Source organism: Elephas maximus, chromosome 6 (assembly GCF_024166365.1).
Source record: "Elephas maximus indicus isolate mEleMax1 chromosome 6, mEleMax1 primary haplotype, whole genome shotgun sequence".
NCBI classification, from domain to species: domain Eukaryota; kingdom Metazoa; phylum Chordata; class Mammalia; order Proboscidea; family Elephantidae; genus Elephas; species Elephas maximus.
The window spans coordinates 101,775,846-101,790,105 of NC_064824.1; the positions used below are offsets into that span (position 1 = coordinate 101,775,846).

General features: G+C 35.5%; 1 protein-coding gene across 13 annotated transcripts in view; it reads left to right on the plus strand.

Annotated features, from left to right (window-relative positions):
- Positions 1-14,260, plus strand: part of NBEAL1 (neurobeachin like 1) — a 178,711-nt gene that overhangs the window by 99,975 nt on the left and 64,476 nt on the right. For all 13 annotated transcript variants that reach the window (XR_007517931.1, XM_049887868.1, XM_049887869.1 and 10 more), the window contains 11 exons: positions 1,058-1,191; positions 1,645-1,804; positions 1,910-2,012; positions 2,625-2,781; positions 4,800-4,958; positions 6,365-6,524; positions 7,477-7,565; positions 9,753-10,328; positions 10,675-10,850; positions 11,690-11,843; positions 12,131-12,259. Coding sequence is in view for 12 of the 13 variants with exons in the window: in XM_049887868.1 (XP_049743825.1) it covers positions 1,058-1,191; positions 1,645-1,804; positions 1,910-2,012; positions 2,625-2,781; positions 4,800-4,958; positions 6,365-6,524; positions 7,477-7,565; positions 9,753-10,328; positions 10,675-10,850; positions 11,690-11,843; positions 12,131-12,259 (1,997 nt within the window). In the remaining variant the exon portion in view is untranslated. The remainder of the gene's footprint in view (positions 1-1,057; positions 1,192-1,644; positions 1,805-1,909; positions 2,013-2,624; positions 2,782-4,799; positions 4,959-6,364; positions 6,525-7,476; positions 7,566-9,752; positions 10,329-10,674; positions 10,851-11,689; positions 11,844-12,130; positions 12,260-14,260) is intronic.

A 14,260-nucleotide genomic window follows, 5' to 3' on the forward strand; every position in this document is an offset into this window, starting at 1 on the left:
GAAAATTGATTAAAACACCCTTTGGAAGAAGCTTAACTATTCGTAGCTATAGCAGCCCATCCCCAATTTTACTAATATAGTTCAGAAAGTTTCTAATATTTTGGTCAAAAACCTTAAGTTGGTTTTTTTCTTTGCTATCCTTTACTTTGGAAACCCTGGTGGTATAGTGGTTAAGAGCTACAGCTACTAACTAAAAAGATCAGCAGTTCGAATCAACCAGGCGTTCCTTGGAAACTCTACGGGGCAGTTCTACTCTGTCCTATAGGGTAGCTATGAGTCGGAATTGACTCGACAGCAGTGGGTTTGGTTTTTGGGGGTAGTGTTACTTTAATTCTTAGTTGAAATATGGCAACATTATTTAAATTTGTGGTAGAGAAAACATTTACATGTGTATATAAATGTATACACCTACTCCTCACTTGGAAACCCTGGTGGTGTAGTGGTTAAGAGCTACAGCTGTTAACCAAAAGGTTGCCAGTTCGAATCTACCAGGTGCTCCTTGGAAACCCTATGGGGCAGTTCTACCCTGTCCTATAGGGCTGCTATGAGTCGGAATCGACTCAATGGCAACTGGTTTGTTTTTTTTTTTTTTTTACTTCTCACTTATTGGTATCTCGCTATCCAACATTTTGCATTTACAACAATAGTAAAGATTTACTATCTATTTCACACATTAGCGATGTATGTCTGGCTGTAACCCTTCCGTGACTAGTGGGACATATAGCACCCACCTATATTTTCCCCATTCTGGGTCCAGAGAGATATATGTGTCCCACATAATATTTTTGTGACCTGATGTGGCCATCCTCCATTTTCACATAATGTTGATTCCTGCATAACTACTTGGTCTTTGGAACCTAACCATGTTGATAAGTGAGGAGTGGGTGTAATATGCAGTTGCTGCCTTCTCTGATGTGTTTATGTTCTGTAAGTGAGCCTTGGAGGCAAACAGCTGAACCAAATTCCTTTCTTGTTACAATATACATTGTGATACTGAGATGTGAATCAAAAATTATAAGAATGATTATGGTAATTAATGACGTGTTCACAATTTCAGAGTCAAGACTAGAGAGAAATTTAGTTGCAACGTTTATTTTGATTGTGAAGCACTTTATTCAGAGACATCCTATCAACCAAGACAACCTTATTCACTCCCATGGAGTCGCAACTCTTGGTGCCCTACTTCAAAAGGTGAGCCAGTCAGTATTGCGTAGATGTGGCTGATGATTGTAATTAACAGTTGGTTTGGGGGTCTTTCTTCCTAATAAATGTGTTTTTAAAAATTATAGTAGTATTGCTTAAGTTAAATTAATGGATTTTATTTGTTTCATAGGAAAGTGTTAAAAACTTTTATTGAATCACCTTACGCAAGAATGACTTTGGTGTAGAACTTTGCATATATAGAACTTTGTTCTTAGCTTTGGCATGTGGAATATTTAATCCATCTAAGACTCTGTTTTAGGAATATGCCGTAAGAAAAGTGTTTTTGCTTTATATCAGAAAAAATAATTTTTGTTTGTTTTTCTGACTAAAATCTTAATATTTTTATAGTAAGTAGGTGGTCTGAGGTAATCATTTGAAATTATACCTTAATGATGATTGTTTACACTGAACTTTACAGAATCCTCTCTGTTTGGATTTCAGGTGCCAAGCACCTTGATGGATGTAAATGTACTGATGGCAATTCAAATATTAATTGAGCAGGTGTCATTAGAGAAAAATGTGCAGCTCTTACAACAAATGTATCAATATTTACTCTTTGACTTTCGTATTTGGAATCATGGAGATTTTCCTTTTCGAATTGGTGAGAGCAGACTGTTAGATAAAATTTTATAGTTGTTGTAGAAATTTTTAACTACTTATGTGACTTTATTAGGTATATCATTTAAGAGTGAACTTTCTGTTTTAGGTCATATACAGTATCTTTCCACCATCATCAAAGACAGCAGGAGAGTTTTTCGAAAGAAATATGGCGTTCAGTTTCTCCTAGATACGCTTAGGATTTATTATGGGTATGACGTCCATGCTCCTTCTCAGTTTCATAATGTTTTCTCTCAGCTACTTGATTGGAAGTTGCCGATTGTCTCTTTTCCAGCAATTCCAACATCCCTTTACTTCAGAGGTCGCTATGGGTCGGAATCGACTTGACAGCGATGGGTTTGGGTTTGGGTTTTAACTTCGGAGAGGCAGGATAGTGTGGAGGTTGAGATGTTGAAAAATGGACCACATAGATTGGGTTTGAATCTTGCGTTTTATTAATTGTGTAGCCGTAGGCATGTTTCTTGTGTTTCCTCATCTGTGACAAGGAGATAATAAAACTATGACCCATGGTTGTTTTCAGGACTAAGTTAAATGAGTATGTGTAAAGCACTTAGAACTGTGCCTGTCACATAGTGAGTGTTGTATAAATGTAAGCTGTTTTATTATTTTTAATGTTTTTTCTGAGGCTTTGAACTTCAGAAAGTTTTCCTTAAAAAAGAAAAAGAAGTCAAAGATACCACGAATTCTAATAATTACACAGAAAGGTCTGTTCCTTATCTATGAAGTCTTTTCTAGTAAAAAAAAATACACAAAAATGTAAAAATTAAAATTTTTGATTCTTGCTCCTTGGCTTTCACTTTCAGGACTGGGTGTAGATATAATGAGCTGTCTCTAGATGATATTCGAACAATAAGGACATCTTTGTATGGACTAATTAAATATTTTCTGAGCAAAGGTGGAACTCATGAAGAGATACAAAGTATTATGGGTTACATAGCTGCTACCAATGAAGAAGAACAGGTATTATGCTTGAGATAAATCTGTTTTTTCTTTTTAACATTTAAGTTGCTGTAACATCTTCTTATAAGCTTAAATTTGTTTAGTTAATATGTTAAACATTTTAAAAGTAAAATGTGTCAAGTGTCACATAATAATATCATTCAGTTGAAGTAAATTTTATGTACTAACTGAAAGTTTAATAAAATAGATGACAATACAGTTAAATATTTTAATTAGCTAGAAAATATAGTACATGGCTTTGGCAATTATGAAGCTTATTTTTGTAGTTCATATTGTATATATTTACCATCATCAAAGTTATTAGGCAGATTTCTAAAGTAAATTTTAACATAACCTAGTTTCATAAACATTTTGCATAATGACTGAATTGTAAATGTATTTCTATTTTTAAAATACTTTCACATACATTATTTCATCTTCAGCGCTGTGCTTTTAAAACAAGTGGTTCTCAGTGTCTGGTCTCTGACCAGCTTTACCTAGGAATTTGATAGACATGCAAATACCTGTCCCCCAAGTTCCCATCTACTGAATCAAACCCTCTAGGGCATTCTGATGCACAGTAAAAACTGACAACCACTGTTGTAAAATATACAGAGCAGGAAGTATTCTTCCCATTTATACATTTGGAAATATAGATATTTAGGGAGATTATGCGACTTAGAAAGTCACACAGCTAATAAACGTGGGATTGGAAGCCAAGAGTATTTACTGTTACTTCTGTGCGCTTTCCACGCACCACATTCAGCATTACAAAGGTGAGCAGCCTTAATTTATGTTGACCAAAATATTTTCCCACTTTACTGTCAGGTAATATTCATTATGTGCTCAGTGGTTACATGACTTCATAATTAGTATTATACTGATGAGTTAACAGGCTATTTTCATGTAAGGTTAGACTGTTAGAAGAATGAGTAGCCATCTTATTTCATGATTGCTGTATGGTCTATCATATGGCTGTGGGTCATTGCCAGTGACATTTTCTTGATCAATTCAGTCAAAAAGTTATTTGTTGAGAACTTAGTATATATACAAAATAATCCTGTAAGTTGCAGGTGATACAATGATAAGTGACTTATCATTCGTATTTTTAGCCTATTGGGGGCTGGGATCAGTAAGAGAGGTTTATGAATAGCTGTGAATCAAAGTGGAGCATAATAATATCTGTAAGAGAGTTACAAGGCACTGTTCTCACCTTCCATGCGGGAAACCTGGGTTAGATTCTGAGCCAGTCCACCTCAAGGGCACCACCACCCACCTGACAGTGGAGGCTTATGTGTTACCGTGATGCTGAACAGGTTTCAGCAGAACTTCAGACTAAAACAGACTAGGAGGAAAGACCTGGCAGTCTACTTTGAAACAGTCTACCAGTGAAAACCTTTTGAATCACAACAGTTCGATCCTGTTGTGCATGGGGTTGCCATGTGCTGGGGGCTTACTTGATGGCAGCTAACCAACAATAATAACGTGAGGTTGTCATAGGAGGGTATTACATATTAAGGAGACCAGGAAATGCTTTATGGAAGAGATGGCTTTTCATATGTGCAAAACAGGTTAGGTAAAGTTTAAACAGGTGAATATGGGTAGGGAGAGGATATACAAAAGGAAAGCAAACAAGCCAAAAGTATGTTGGAAGGAAAAGACAGGGTTGGTTCAGAAGATCAGTCCAGTTAAGCTAGAATGTTAGGCTATATTGAAAACCAGAGCAAACCAGTTGCACTGAGTCAATTCCAATTCATGGCGACCCCACGTGTCAGAGTACAGCTGTACTCCATAGGGTTTCCAGTAGCTGTTTTTTTGGAAGTAGATCGACAGCCAGGTCTTTCTTCTGAGGTGCCTCTGGGTATACTTCAGCCACCAACCTTTCAGTTAGCAGTGAGAGTGTTAAGTGTTTGTGCCACCCAAGGACTCCTTAGGGTATATAGGATTTTTAGTTGAAAAACTATTTTATGGCTTATGGCTTTATCTGTACTTCTATATATGAGTGTGGTTATTTGGTTTGTGTTGTTTAATTTTAAAAGCTCTTTGGAATTTTGGATGTACTCTTCAGTCTCCTACGTACCAGCCCAACTAGAGGTCAGCTTTTCTTACTGCTGTTTGAACCAGGCAATGCTGATATACTTTATGCCTTGCTTTTAAATCAGAAGTATTCTGACAGACTAAGAGAAATCATTTTTAAGGTAAAAACATTTCTTAAGGATCTTAATAATTGTGGTATTTATAGGTATATGAATGCACTTGCAACATATCTATTCTATGAATATAAATTATTTTCATATTCACTTCTGATTTTAAGTGGTTCAATTCATTTTATTAAATTTTTCATATTTCAGTTATTTGTATATTTAAAAAAAAAAACTAGTTATATTGCGATCTGACAATTCATTGGAGAGGAAAATCCACTTCGTCATACCATCTTCAAAATGAAATCCTTTCATCTCCTTTTTGACTTAAGCTGGGCCTATTTGGAAATTCAGAATACCTTGGCAGGCGCTAAGCACTTTTCCTATGCTGGCTTATTTAATCCTTGCAACAACTTTATGAAGTTGGTGCTATTATTATCTTCATTTTACAGATGTAGAAACTGAGGCCAGAGAGATTAGTAACTTCTCAAAGAATATATGATCTATTTTATTAAGTTATCCAAAATAGTCACTCGGAGCTTTGACTGAACTCACCTCACCTTTTTGTCAACTAAACTTAAAGAAATCAGTTATATTTCTCCAGCCAAATGCATTGGTCTTTTTTCCCCATGATTTATTCTCCTGTTCAGTATGCATAATTGTCTTGTGTTGGTTGTTTCCCCTTACATCCTTAGAGTTGTATTATAGTGTCTACTGCTGGAGTCACATTTGGGCTGCCTGTGTTTGATATTCCTAAACTTTCAAAAACAAACCTGACATAATCTCTCTTGAGTCTTGATTGTGGTGACCTATGCTGCTTTTTACAGCAACTGCCCACACAAGGGATCCTTTATGGAGATTTTTAGTTCTCCAAAACAGCTTTGCAGGGATTGCTCATGGTATTATTTTGTCAAGATTACCCTTTTCATATAGGGTTTCAGTATTTCATTAAAAAAAAGTGTTGATCTTACCCCAAGAAGTACAAGGCCACTAGTTCAGCCCCCCATTTTAGCATATGGAGTTTCTTCAAGAAATTTTAAGTTATCCTTGGAAATTATTTTGATAACTGTTACATTAATAGATTACCAGATTGATTCACAGGTGTCTAATAGACACACGTTTGTTCCTTTTGCAAGCTACAAGGTTTGTTTCTAAGCTTTAGCCTTAAAGAAATTTAAAACTATTTCTATTTTTTTCCTTTAAGAAGTATATGTAAACTAGAATTTAAACATATTATTTAATTATGCATCTCAGTGATAATTCTTAGATCCATTTTTTAATGATAGTGTGATGTGGAGTACTTCTTCCTATTATTATTGGGTTTTTTGTTGTTTGTTTTTAATATTTGAGGAATACAATGATGCTACAAAAACATTGTAAAGTAATATTTTATTTAATACTGACCTAAGTGATAAACTGTTTTTAGTTCTCTGTATTGAGAAGAATATATTACTTGTGACCAGGTTATGGAACAAATGTTGAAATGCACAAATGTTTATGAACGAAGTAAACAACGTATTCGACTCAGAGAAGTTGGCTACTCAGGATTGGGACTCCTTCTCAGTGAGGCACCTGTTAATACTTCTCTGGTGAAGAACCTCACTAATCAAATCATAAATACAGGTGCGTTTAAGAAATGTTCTCAATAGCAGAGTAATTCTATTCGTTGGTTCTCTTTTTTTTTTTCCTGGAGGTTCCCTTCCTCGCCCCCACCACCACCCCATTAGATTGGTTAAAAATTACCTGCTATTTGATTCAGCAGTGTTTTCCTTGGAGATTATACCTTGTGTGTCTTTGTTATTATTGTCTCCCCAGGGCATAGTACAGTGCCTAGTACTTGGTGGGCCTTCAGTAAATGTTTTATCGACTGAATGACTAAGTTAACAATTGAGGCTACGTTTTGAGAAAAGTACATTAAAGGAATTGTGTACAAAAGAGTCTCTTTTTCTTAAAGGAGCTTAAGTACTTAAAGACAAAAATGAAAACTAATTTCAGATATTTTTTGTTTTCCAATTTTTATTTTTAAAAAATTTTGAGTACTTAACTGCAAATTGTAGAATTTATGCCAGATTTATGCCGGGAGTTCAGAAAGGCATTAGATAAGGTCCTTTGTCTTGAGTGGTTTACAGTTTCTCGAGAAGACATGTACATAAAAAGATAAATAATATTATAAGAGCCTAGCAGTATAGACAGTCTGTTTAGCCAATGGAAGGAAAAGAACAGTTATTTAAGGTTGGCTCAGGAAGGCATCGGACGTTCTAAATTTTATTTAATTTGAACATACTATAAACCCTGGTGGTGTAGTGGTTGAGAGGCTATGGCTGCTAACCAAAAGGTCAGCAGTTCGAATCCACCAGGTGCTCCTTGGAAACTCTATGGGGCAGTTCTACTTTATCCTATAGGGTCGCTATGAGTCAGAATCAATTTGATTGCAACGAGTTAGGTTTATATTTTTACACATTGTAATTTTAAAAAAATGAAGCAATTATTTCAGCATTTATACAACTATTGCCCACAATTCTTTCTTTGATTATCTGTAGAATTTAATTTTAACTTTTTGTTTTTCCCACCATAGATCCTGTTATTAATTTCAAAGATCTGTTATCTGTGGTATATATATCTCACAGAGCATATATAAATGTCAGAGTGGTCATCTGTAGAAAGGTTCGTAAACTTTTAAGATATACTTTAAAAATAGCGGTGTTGTTATACTATGAATGACTTTTGGGTTCTGTGTGTTGCACCAGATGTAAGTTTAAATTTCTCTTGTTTTACAAATGATATAATTTTATAAGTAAGCGGTTTCTTTTTGAAATTTATTAACTTTATTAGCAAACAGTGTATGAATTTCATCTTCTTATCCCCACATAGTATCCTGGAAATAGCCTCTTTCCAAAGTCAGAAATTTATTACTAGAGAATAGTTTATCAAGAACCTACAATGAATATGACCGTTTCTGATTTGTAGAACATGTTTTAGAGTTTTTAAATCTTTTGAACTCTGTTGAAAGAGTTTTCTATAATTTGTTTATGAGTACAGTATTTCAACTATGATTAGCCTTTGGTGCATCCGTTTAACCCTTACTTAAACCGAGAAATAGTTACCCTGGGTGCCCCTTCCTGATCATAACCTTCGCTCTCCTTCACTCGTAACCATTCACATATCCACTATTTAATTTGCTCTCTTGCTCTTCTTTTCAATTTTATTCCCTAATTATGTCATATTAATTTTCTGGATATACATCTTTCTTTCATGGGTGCATAGTTTTTCATTCTGTGGCTGTTCTATAAAGTATTATCTAGTTCTCCGTTGATGGGCATTTAGGTTGTTTCCTACATTTTTGTGTTGTATGCTGCTGTAAAGAACATCTTTTGTATATATATATATGCCGATTTTTGGGAATGTATCTCTAGAACATACTGTACAAAGTGGAATTGCTGTGTCAAAGGTTGTTTGCATTTTACATTTTGATGAATTTTGCCATATTTTCCTTCACAATAACCATCAGTTTACATTTCCACAAATAGTGTGACAGTGACTGTTTCTGTGTATGTTCCACAACCCTGAGAATTTGAAGCAGGTCATGTAGATTGATCCTTTCCCATCCATGTGCAATTGGATAGAAACATATTTCAATGCAGCCAGCTTCTAGTTTTTACCCATTATATATGTATAAAACAGACATTAAATAAGTCTTATTTTATTGAAACTCGAAAGCTGTAAAGTCATGAAACATTTCTTTCCTAAGCAAAACTTAATCTGGAAGAAAGAAAAATTGGTGTTCCACACTGACAGAGTAATGGTAGTTCACTGATCGATAGCATTAATGAAGACAGAAACGTTGCATGTCATTGTGACTCACTGCTTTCTGTATCATATTCCTGCGTTAATATCGTTAATATTGAAGTCCCTGCCAACATTATTCACCTCCAGCTGTGAAAATTGCCAGATTTAGAACTTTTGTTAAAACAGATGCTCCAAACACTAGGAGCCAAATATGAAGTTTTTTTTTTTTTTTTTAATCTACCCAGATATTTATTGGCTTTACGATAAAAATGTCTTAAAGCTCTTATATGAATTTTTGATAGTTTTTGAGAAATTGTTTTCATCCAAAAATTTTGAAATCAGTTGGATAGTAGAGATCACAAACGTTACCATGCCAAAGACTATTCTTAATTTCAACTTCTTATTCAGGCTAAACAGCAGCATCCATCTTACTGAAATTTATTTTTCAGAATTTACTTTTTGCTTTGTTTGTACAATATAGTATAGACTTAATGATTTTTTTTTTGCAAAAGCAACTGCTAATTTTGGGGGAAAAGAATGAGATAGGGAAACACTATCCTTGGTGTATCCAGGTGTCTGCGTGTCCTAGTCACCGCCCTATTCCTAGTGCCAAAAGCTGTGCCAGGCATAGAGTAGGTACTCAATAATATTTTGTGAACAAATGTAATAAGCTCGTGAAAGTATTCAGTTAAGAAAATATAACTTTATTCCTTTTTATATATACCATCATTCTATTTATAGTTTCTCTTTGACCAAATTAAATTATTAACATGAGTGTCTTGGCATTTAGAGGGCCGTTTTAATTACCTTTCCTTTGTTTATCTTTCAGCAAATATTTGAGTCCCTCTTTACTCTGTATGAGGTACAATGAATAATATATGGATTAGTTAGAAACACAATGTTTTCCAAATAGCTTATAATCCAGTCAATACCATAATCTTTTTAAAGTAAATCTTCCCAGTTTCTTATTAAGTTACTTTCTCATTAAAATAACTGAAAAGACTATTTTTATTGTGAAGTACGGTGCACTTTTTGAAGAATTTTGTATCCTTAATTTCTTTGCAGATTTTACCGATTCTGCGGTCCCAGCCAGATGCAGCGTACCACATATCGCACCAAGTGGGTTGGCAAGACACCTTGGTTAGGCTTCTTCTAAAAGCCAATTTCGAAAACGGAAATACTCTTAACAAGCACAGTAGGGCTGTTTTAATGAAAGACAATGACACAAATATTTCAGCTGAAGACATTAAGAGGAACTTCGATGAAAAGACAGATGAGGAAAAAATCAACACTTTTGCCTCGACTAATGTGTCTTCAGATCAGTGGAGTTTGGGGGATCGACACTCCCTAGACTCAAACACGCCATTATTTCAAGAAGATAGCTCTGTAGGAGAAATGTCTTTCAAATCAGAGAATCAAGAAGACTTCTGGCATAATAACCCTTCACATTTGAGTTTAGATCTCAGTAGAGTTGACTCATGTGAGCTGAGTGATAGTGGAAGTCAGATGCCAGACAGCCTGCCTAGTACGCCATCCCCAGTAGAGTCGACTAAATCATTTTCTGTGCAGTCTGATAAAGAAAGTGGCAACACAAATGATATGGGCTTTAGTGATGACTTCGCCTTATTTGAAAGCCAGGAGGTAATATCCCTTATCTGTCCATTTGCTTTTTTTTCTCTTCAGTATAGCCATTATATACCTCTCATCCTTAGGAATGTGTGGGCAATTATTAACAATTTATTATTATATTCAACTGCTAAGTTTCATGATCTAAGACTTAAAAGCCTAGAAGTCATTAGACTATGAGTACCTTGAGAGCAAAGCTAGTGTCCATTTATCTTTGTATCTCTAGGGCCTAGTGAAGTGCCAAGTTCATCAAGCACTTTTAAAATATGTTAATGATCATAATCTGTATATGTAATAGTTCTTACGTGCTTTTAGCACTTCCTCCTTCTAGTAATTCGGTATTACTTTATCTTTTTTATAGAGGTGTGAGGAGGAGCTTCTTCAATTACTGACAGATATTTTAAATTATATAATGTGCAAGGGACTTGAAAAGTCTGATGATGATACTTGGATTGAACGGGGACAAGTGTTTTCTGCACTAACTAAACCAGGAATATCCAGTGAGCTACTTCGACCTTCAGATGAAATAAAACTAATGTAAGCATTCAGTTGGTGATGATTTGTCTCCTTCCTTTTGTAATAGGCAGGAGCCTAAAATAATAAGTTACTGAAAATTTATTTTTTCAGTATCTTCTGTGTCTTTCAGTACCTTCTGTGGCTGCGAAGAGAGAAAAGGAGAAACTGTGCTAAGCCCCTTTTCCTGTCTTTTACCTTTCTATTGGGATCTAGAGAGCAATCCAAAGCTAACTCCAGTGTGAGGGGATTTAAATCTTAAATTAATTTGGGTTATAAGTAATGACAGGTTACTTGTTCAAATTGTCTTCTGTGTTATCTGAGAACTTGATGCACTGTGTTCTAGAGGTTTGTCCAAATTTGAGTGTTTCCATGCTAAGGGTAGGGAGTAGTGTTTTGATGAAATTACTTCTTTAAAGCATTTAGGGTTCCTTGAAGATGATAGGACTCTGTAACAATAGCACAGCAGGGAAGAATTACCTCTTTGTTTTTCCACTTGGCTAAACTCCACAAGGCATAATAAGGCTTTCTTCTCTAGCCTTTCCAGTTTTCAGCTTTAAAGAAATTAAACATCTCATGTAGACTAGAATATGGATTATTTTCATAGCCTTTTTATAGTAAAAGAAGTATACCTTTTACTTTGACCTTTATAATATTAGGTGTAAAAAAGGTAGATACTCCAGAGATTAAAAAGGTGCTCCACTGTTACTAAGTTCCATCCACACTGTCTTGGTGATACCTCCCAGAGATAGTGTAACTTGGGAAATTCAGTTCTATTAATAAGTAACATTTTGTTTGTTTTCTATGTCCTACTGTTTGTCAAAGTTTATAATGATTTAATGAAGACTTTGTTTTATACCTAGTTTGCTGCAGAAGATGTTAGAATGGGCAGTCACAGAAAACAGAGAAGCAAAAACTAACCCAGGAACTGCTGAAAATGCCTTCCGACTCATGCTGATCATACAGGACTTTCTGCAGTCAGAGGGACTAGTTAATTCAAACATGTGGACTGAAAAGGTACAGCAATGTCCCTTTAAAATTATATTTTTGGTAGTCCAGGACTTTAGTCAAAGTAAGAAATTTTGCATCCCTCTTTTTTTTAGAACATTAATATTCAATAAACATAAAAAGATGTGATAAATAATCAGATTTTGTTACTTATTTATAGAATGATTCCTTTGGACTTTGCCAACTGAACTTTGAGCTAGTTTTTAAGTATTTATGATTTGTATTAGTGTTGGGAAAAACTCATCAGTAGATTAAAAAACTGATGTTTTAATTTCTTAATTTTTTCTTTGTGGTAGCTTTTAGAGGATATAATGCTGCTCTTCGACTGTCTGTCAGTCTGGTATGCTGAAAGTCCTGAATGGGTAAAACTCTCTCAAATTCAGATCCAGTTGCTTCTAGGATTCATTGGAAAGGGTAATTTGCAGGTTTGTCAGTTGTTTTGCATTATTTTCTATACTTACACACAGCATAGGTATTATTCATTTGATAACTAGATGATAATGCCTTTTCAGTATTTTAATTTTTTCATTAGTTCCAAAAGTGTCCATGATTTCACTTTCTTTTCAGTTTTGTGAGATTAGAAAGGAGCTGAAGAGACATCTAATTAATTATTTCTCCTTGATATTTATGACTCAGTATAATTTTAAGGTTTGTGTTTAAAGGGTTTATACACAGCCTACATTAGAAAGCATTTCTCATTATGTATTTTATTATCTATATCTGCAACCTGCTTAGGCTGTTTATATCTGTGCAGTTTAGAGCTTGTGCTTCTAGGAAAATTATTTTTTAACTTGTCCACATTCATAATCATATTCATGGACTAAATTGGGGGGTTTGGGGAAAGTCTGAAGGGGCGAAGAAACTTCGCTTTCCAGAAGAGGAGTTAAAATTTTGAGCCATCTTAGGCATTGTTTCGTGTTACGTATTCTGGTTCATCAAGATTTGCTTGGAAAAGACTGTCTGAGGTCTAATCTTGTTGGTGTGGCCTGCAAAGACCTGTGTGTACAGCTCAGACCAGCACTGTCCTGAACTTGTGGCATAAGCACATTCTAGAAGTGATGGCAGGTTCTAATATTTTCTTCTTCTGTCTCTCACTTTTCTTTATTTTGGAAGAAATATGATCCAAAAGGGAGAAGGAGACACAATGGATTGCTTGTCCTGCTTTGGCTATAAGACTTGGATCTTTTCTACCTTAGACAAAATGAGTCCCCTTTATGACCTAATTTACCTCCCTACACTGTGCTTAAGGCTAAAGCTTAATAGTAATATAGAGCATTCCTTTGCCTGGCTTTGTGCCCTGAATAGGTATTTTCTTGGGAACCTTAAGAGTGGTTAGGTTTCTAATCAAGTTCTCAGTCTCCTATGTACCTGTCCTTTATGTATCAGAATGCTTTTGGTTCCAAGTAACAGAAACCAATGCAAGCTGACTTAGTTGAGGAGATTTATTGGCTCATATAATTGAAAATCTCATAGTTAAAATGATTTTAAGAAATGATTTAGTCAGGGCTTTGGCTCCATTTATTTGCTGTTCTCACAACACTATTCTTGATCATGTGTCAACCTTCTTGATCTGGCTTCCCTGATGGCCACAAAATGGCTGCCAGCAGCAATTGGGGCTACATTCTTTCTTATTCATATCCAGGGAAAAGCACATGCTTCTTCCTGTATTCATTGTTGGTAGATGATTCTCCACGGGTCTCTACATATTTGCAAACGAAGCACAAGCTGGCTTTGTTAGAAACTTCTTTTCGAAGATTGTATAGTGAACAACTTTGGGAGATAGAGATAGTGTCTTCCTCCAGTGCAAAGGGCAGACTTACTGATCATTATAATAAAGATGATGTCTCTCTCTAAGGCAAAGGTCGGGCAAGCTTCCTGCACAGTATAAAAGGTTTGAGGTCCCTGTGCCCAGGCTTCCTCTCTTGTAATGCAACCACTACATGTGCAGCATCGTCTAGTCCTGTTCATCTCTCCCTGTGGGAATCGTAGTTTGGGGAGCCAGCGCAAATGTTGGTATTGTGACTACTGCTATTGCTGAGGCTCTTTGTCTCTGACCCAGGAGTCTCATATCTTCTGCCAGCATCCATGACACTGTGACAGGCTAACTTGTTAACTTGGAGGTAAAGTAACCTCTGAAACCCTTTGCAGTTCTTGGCAGTTATTATATAAAAGTTCTGAGGTTGCACTGATAGGGCCACCCCTGAATGAATCTCTGTGACAAAGGCAGTGACATGAGTTGACTGATATGAGATGAGTTACCTGAACCAGACACTGGCAAGGGCTTGGATATTCTGTTTGGCTTATATATTTTTTTAAACCTATTGTTGGAGCTAGAGATGGGGTCATTCCCCATCCCTTGCAAACTATAAAGAGGAGTGGAAAGGATGGGTTGATAAACTACCCACCACAACTTTTCTGTGTATTTC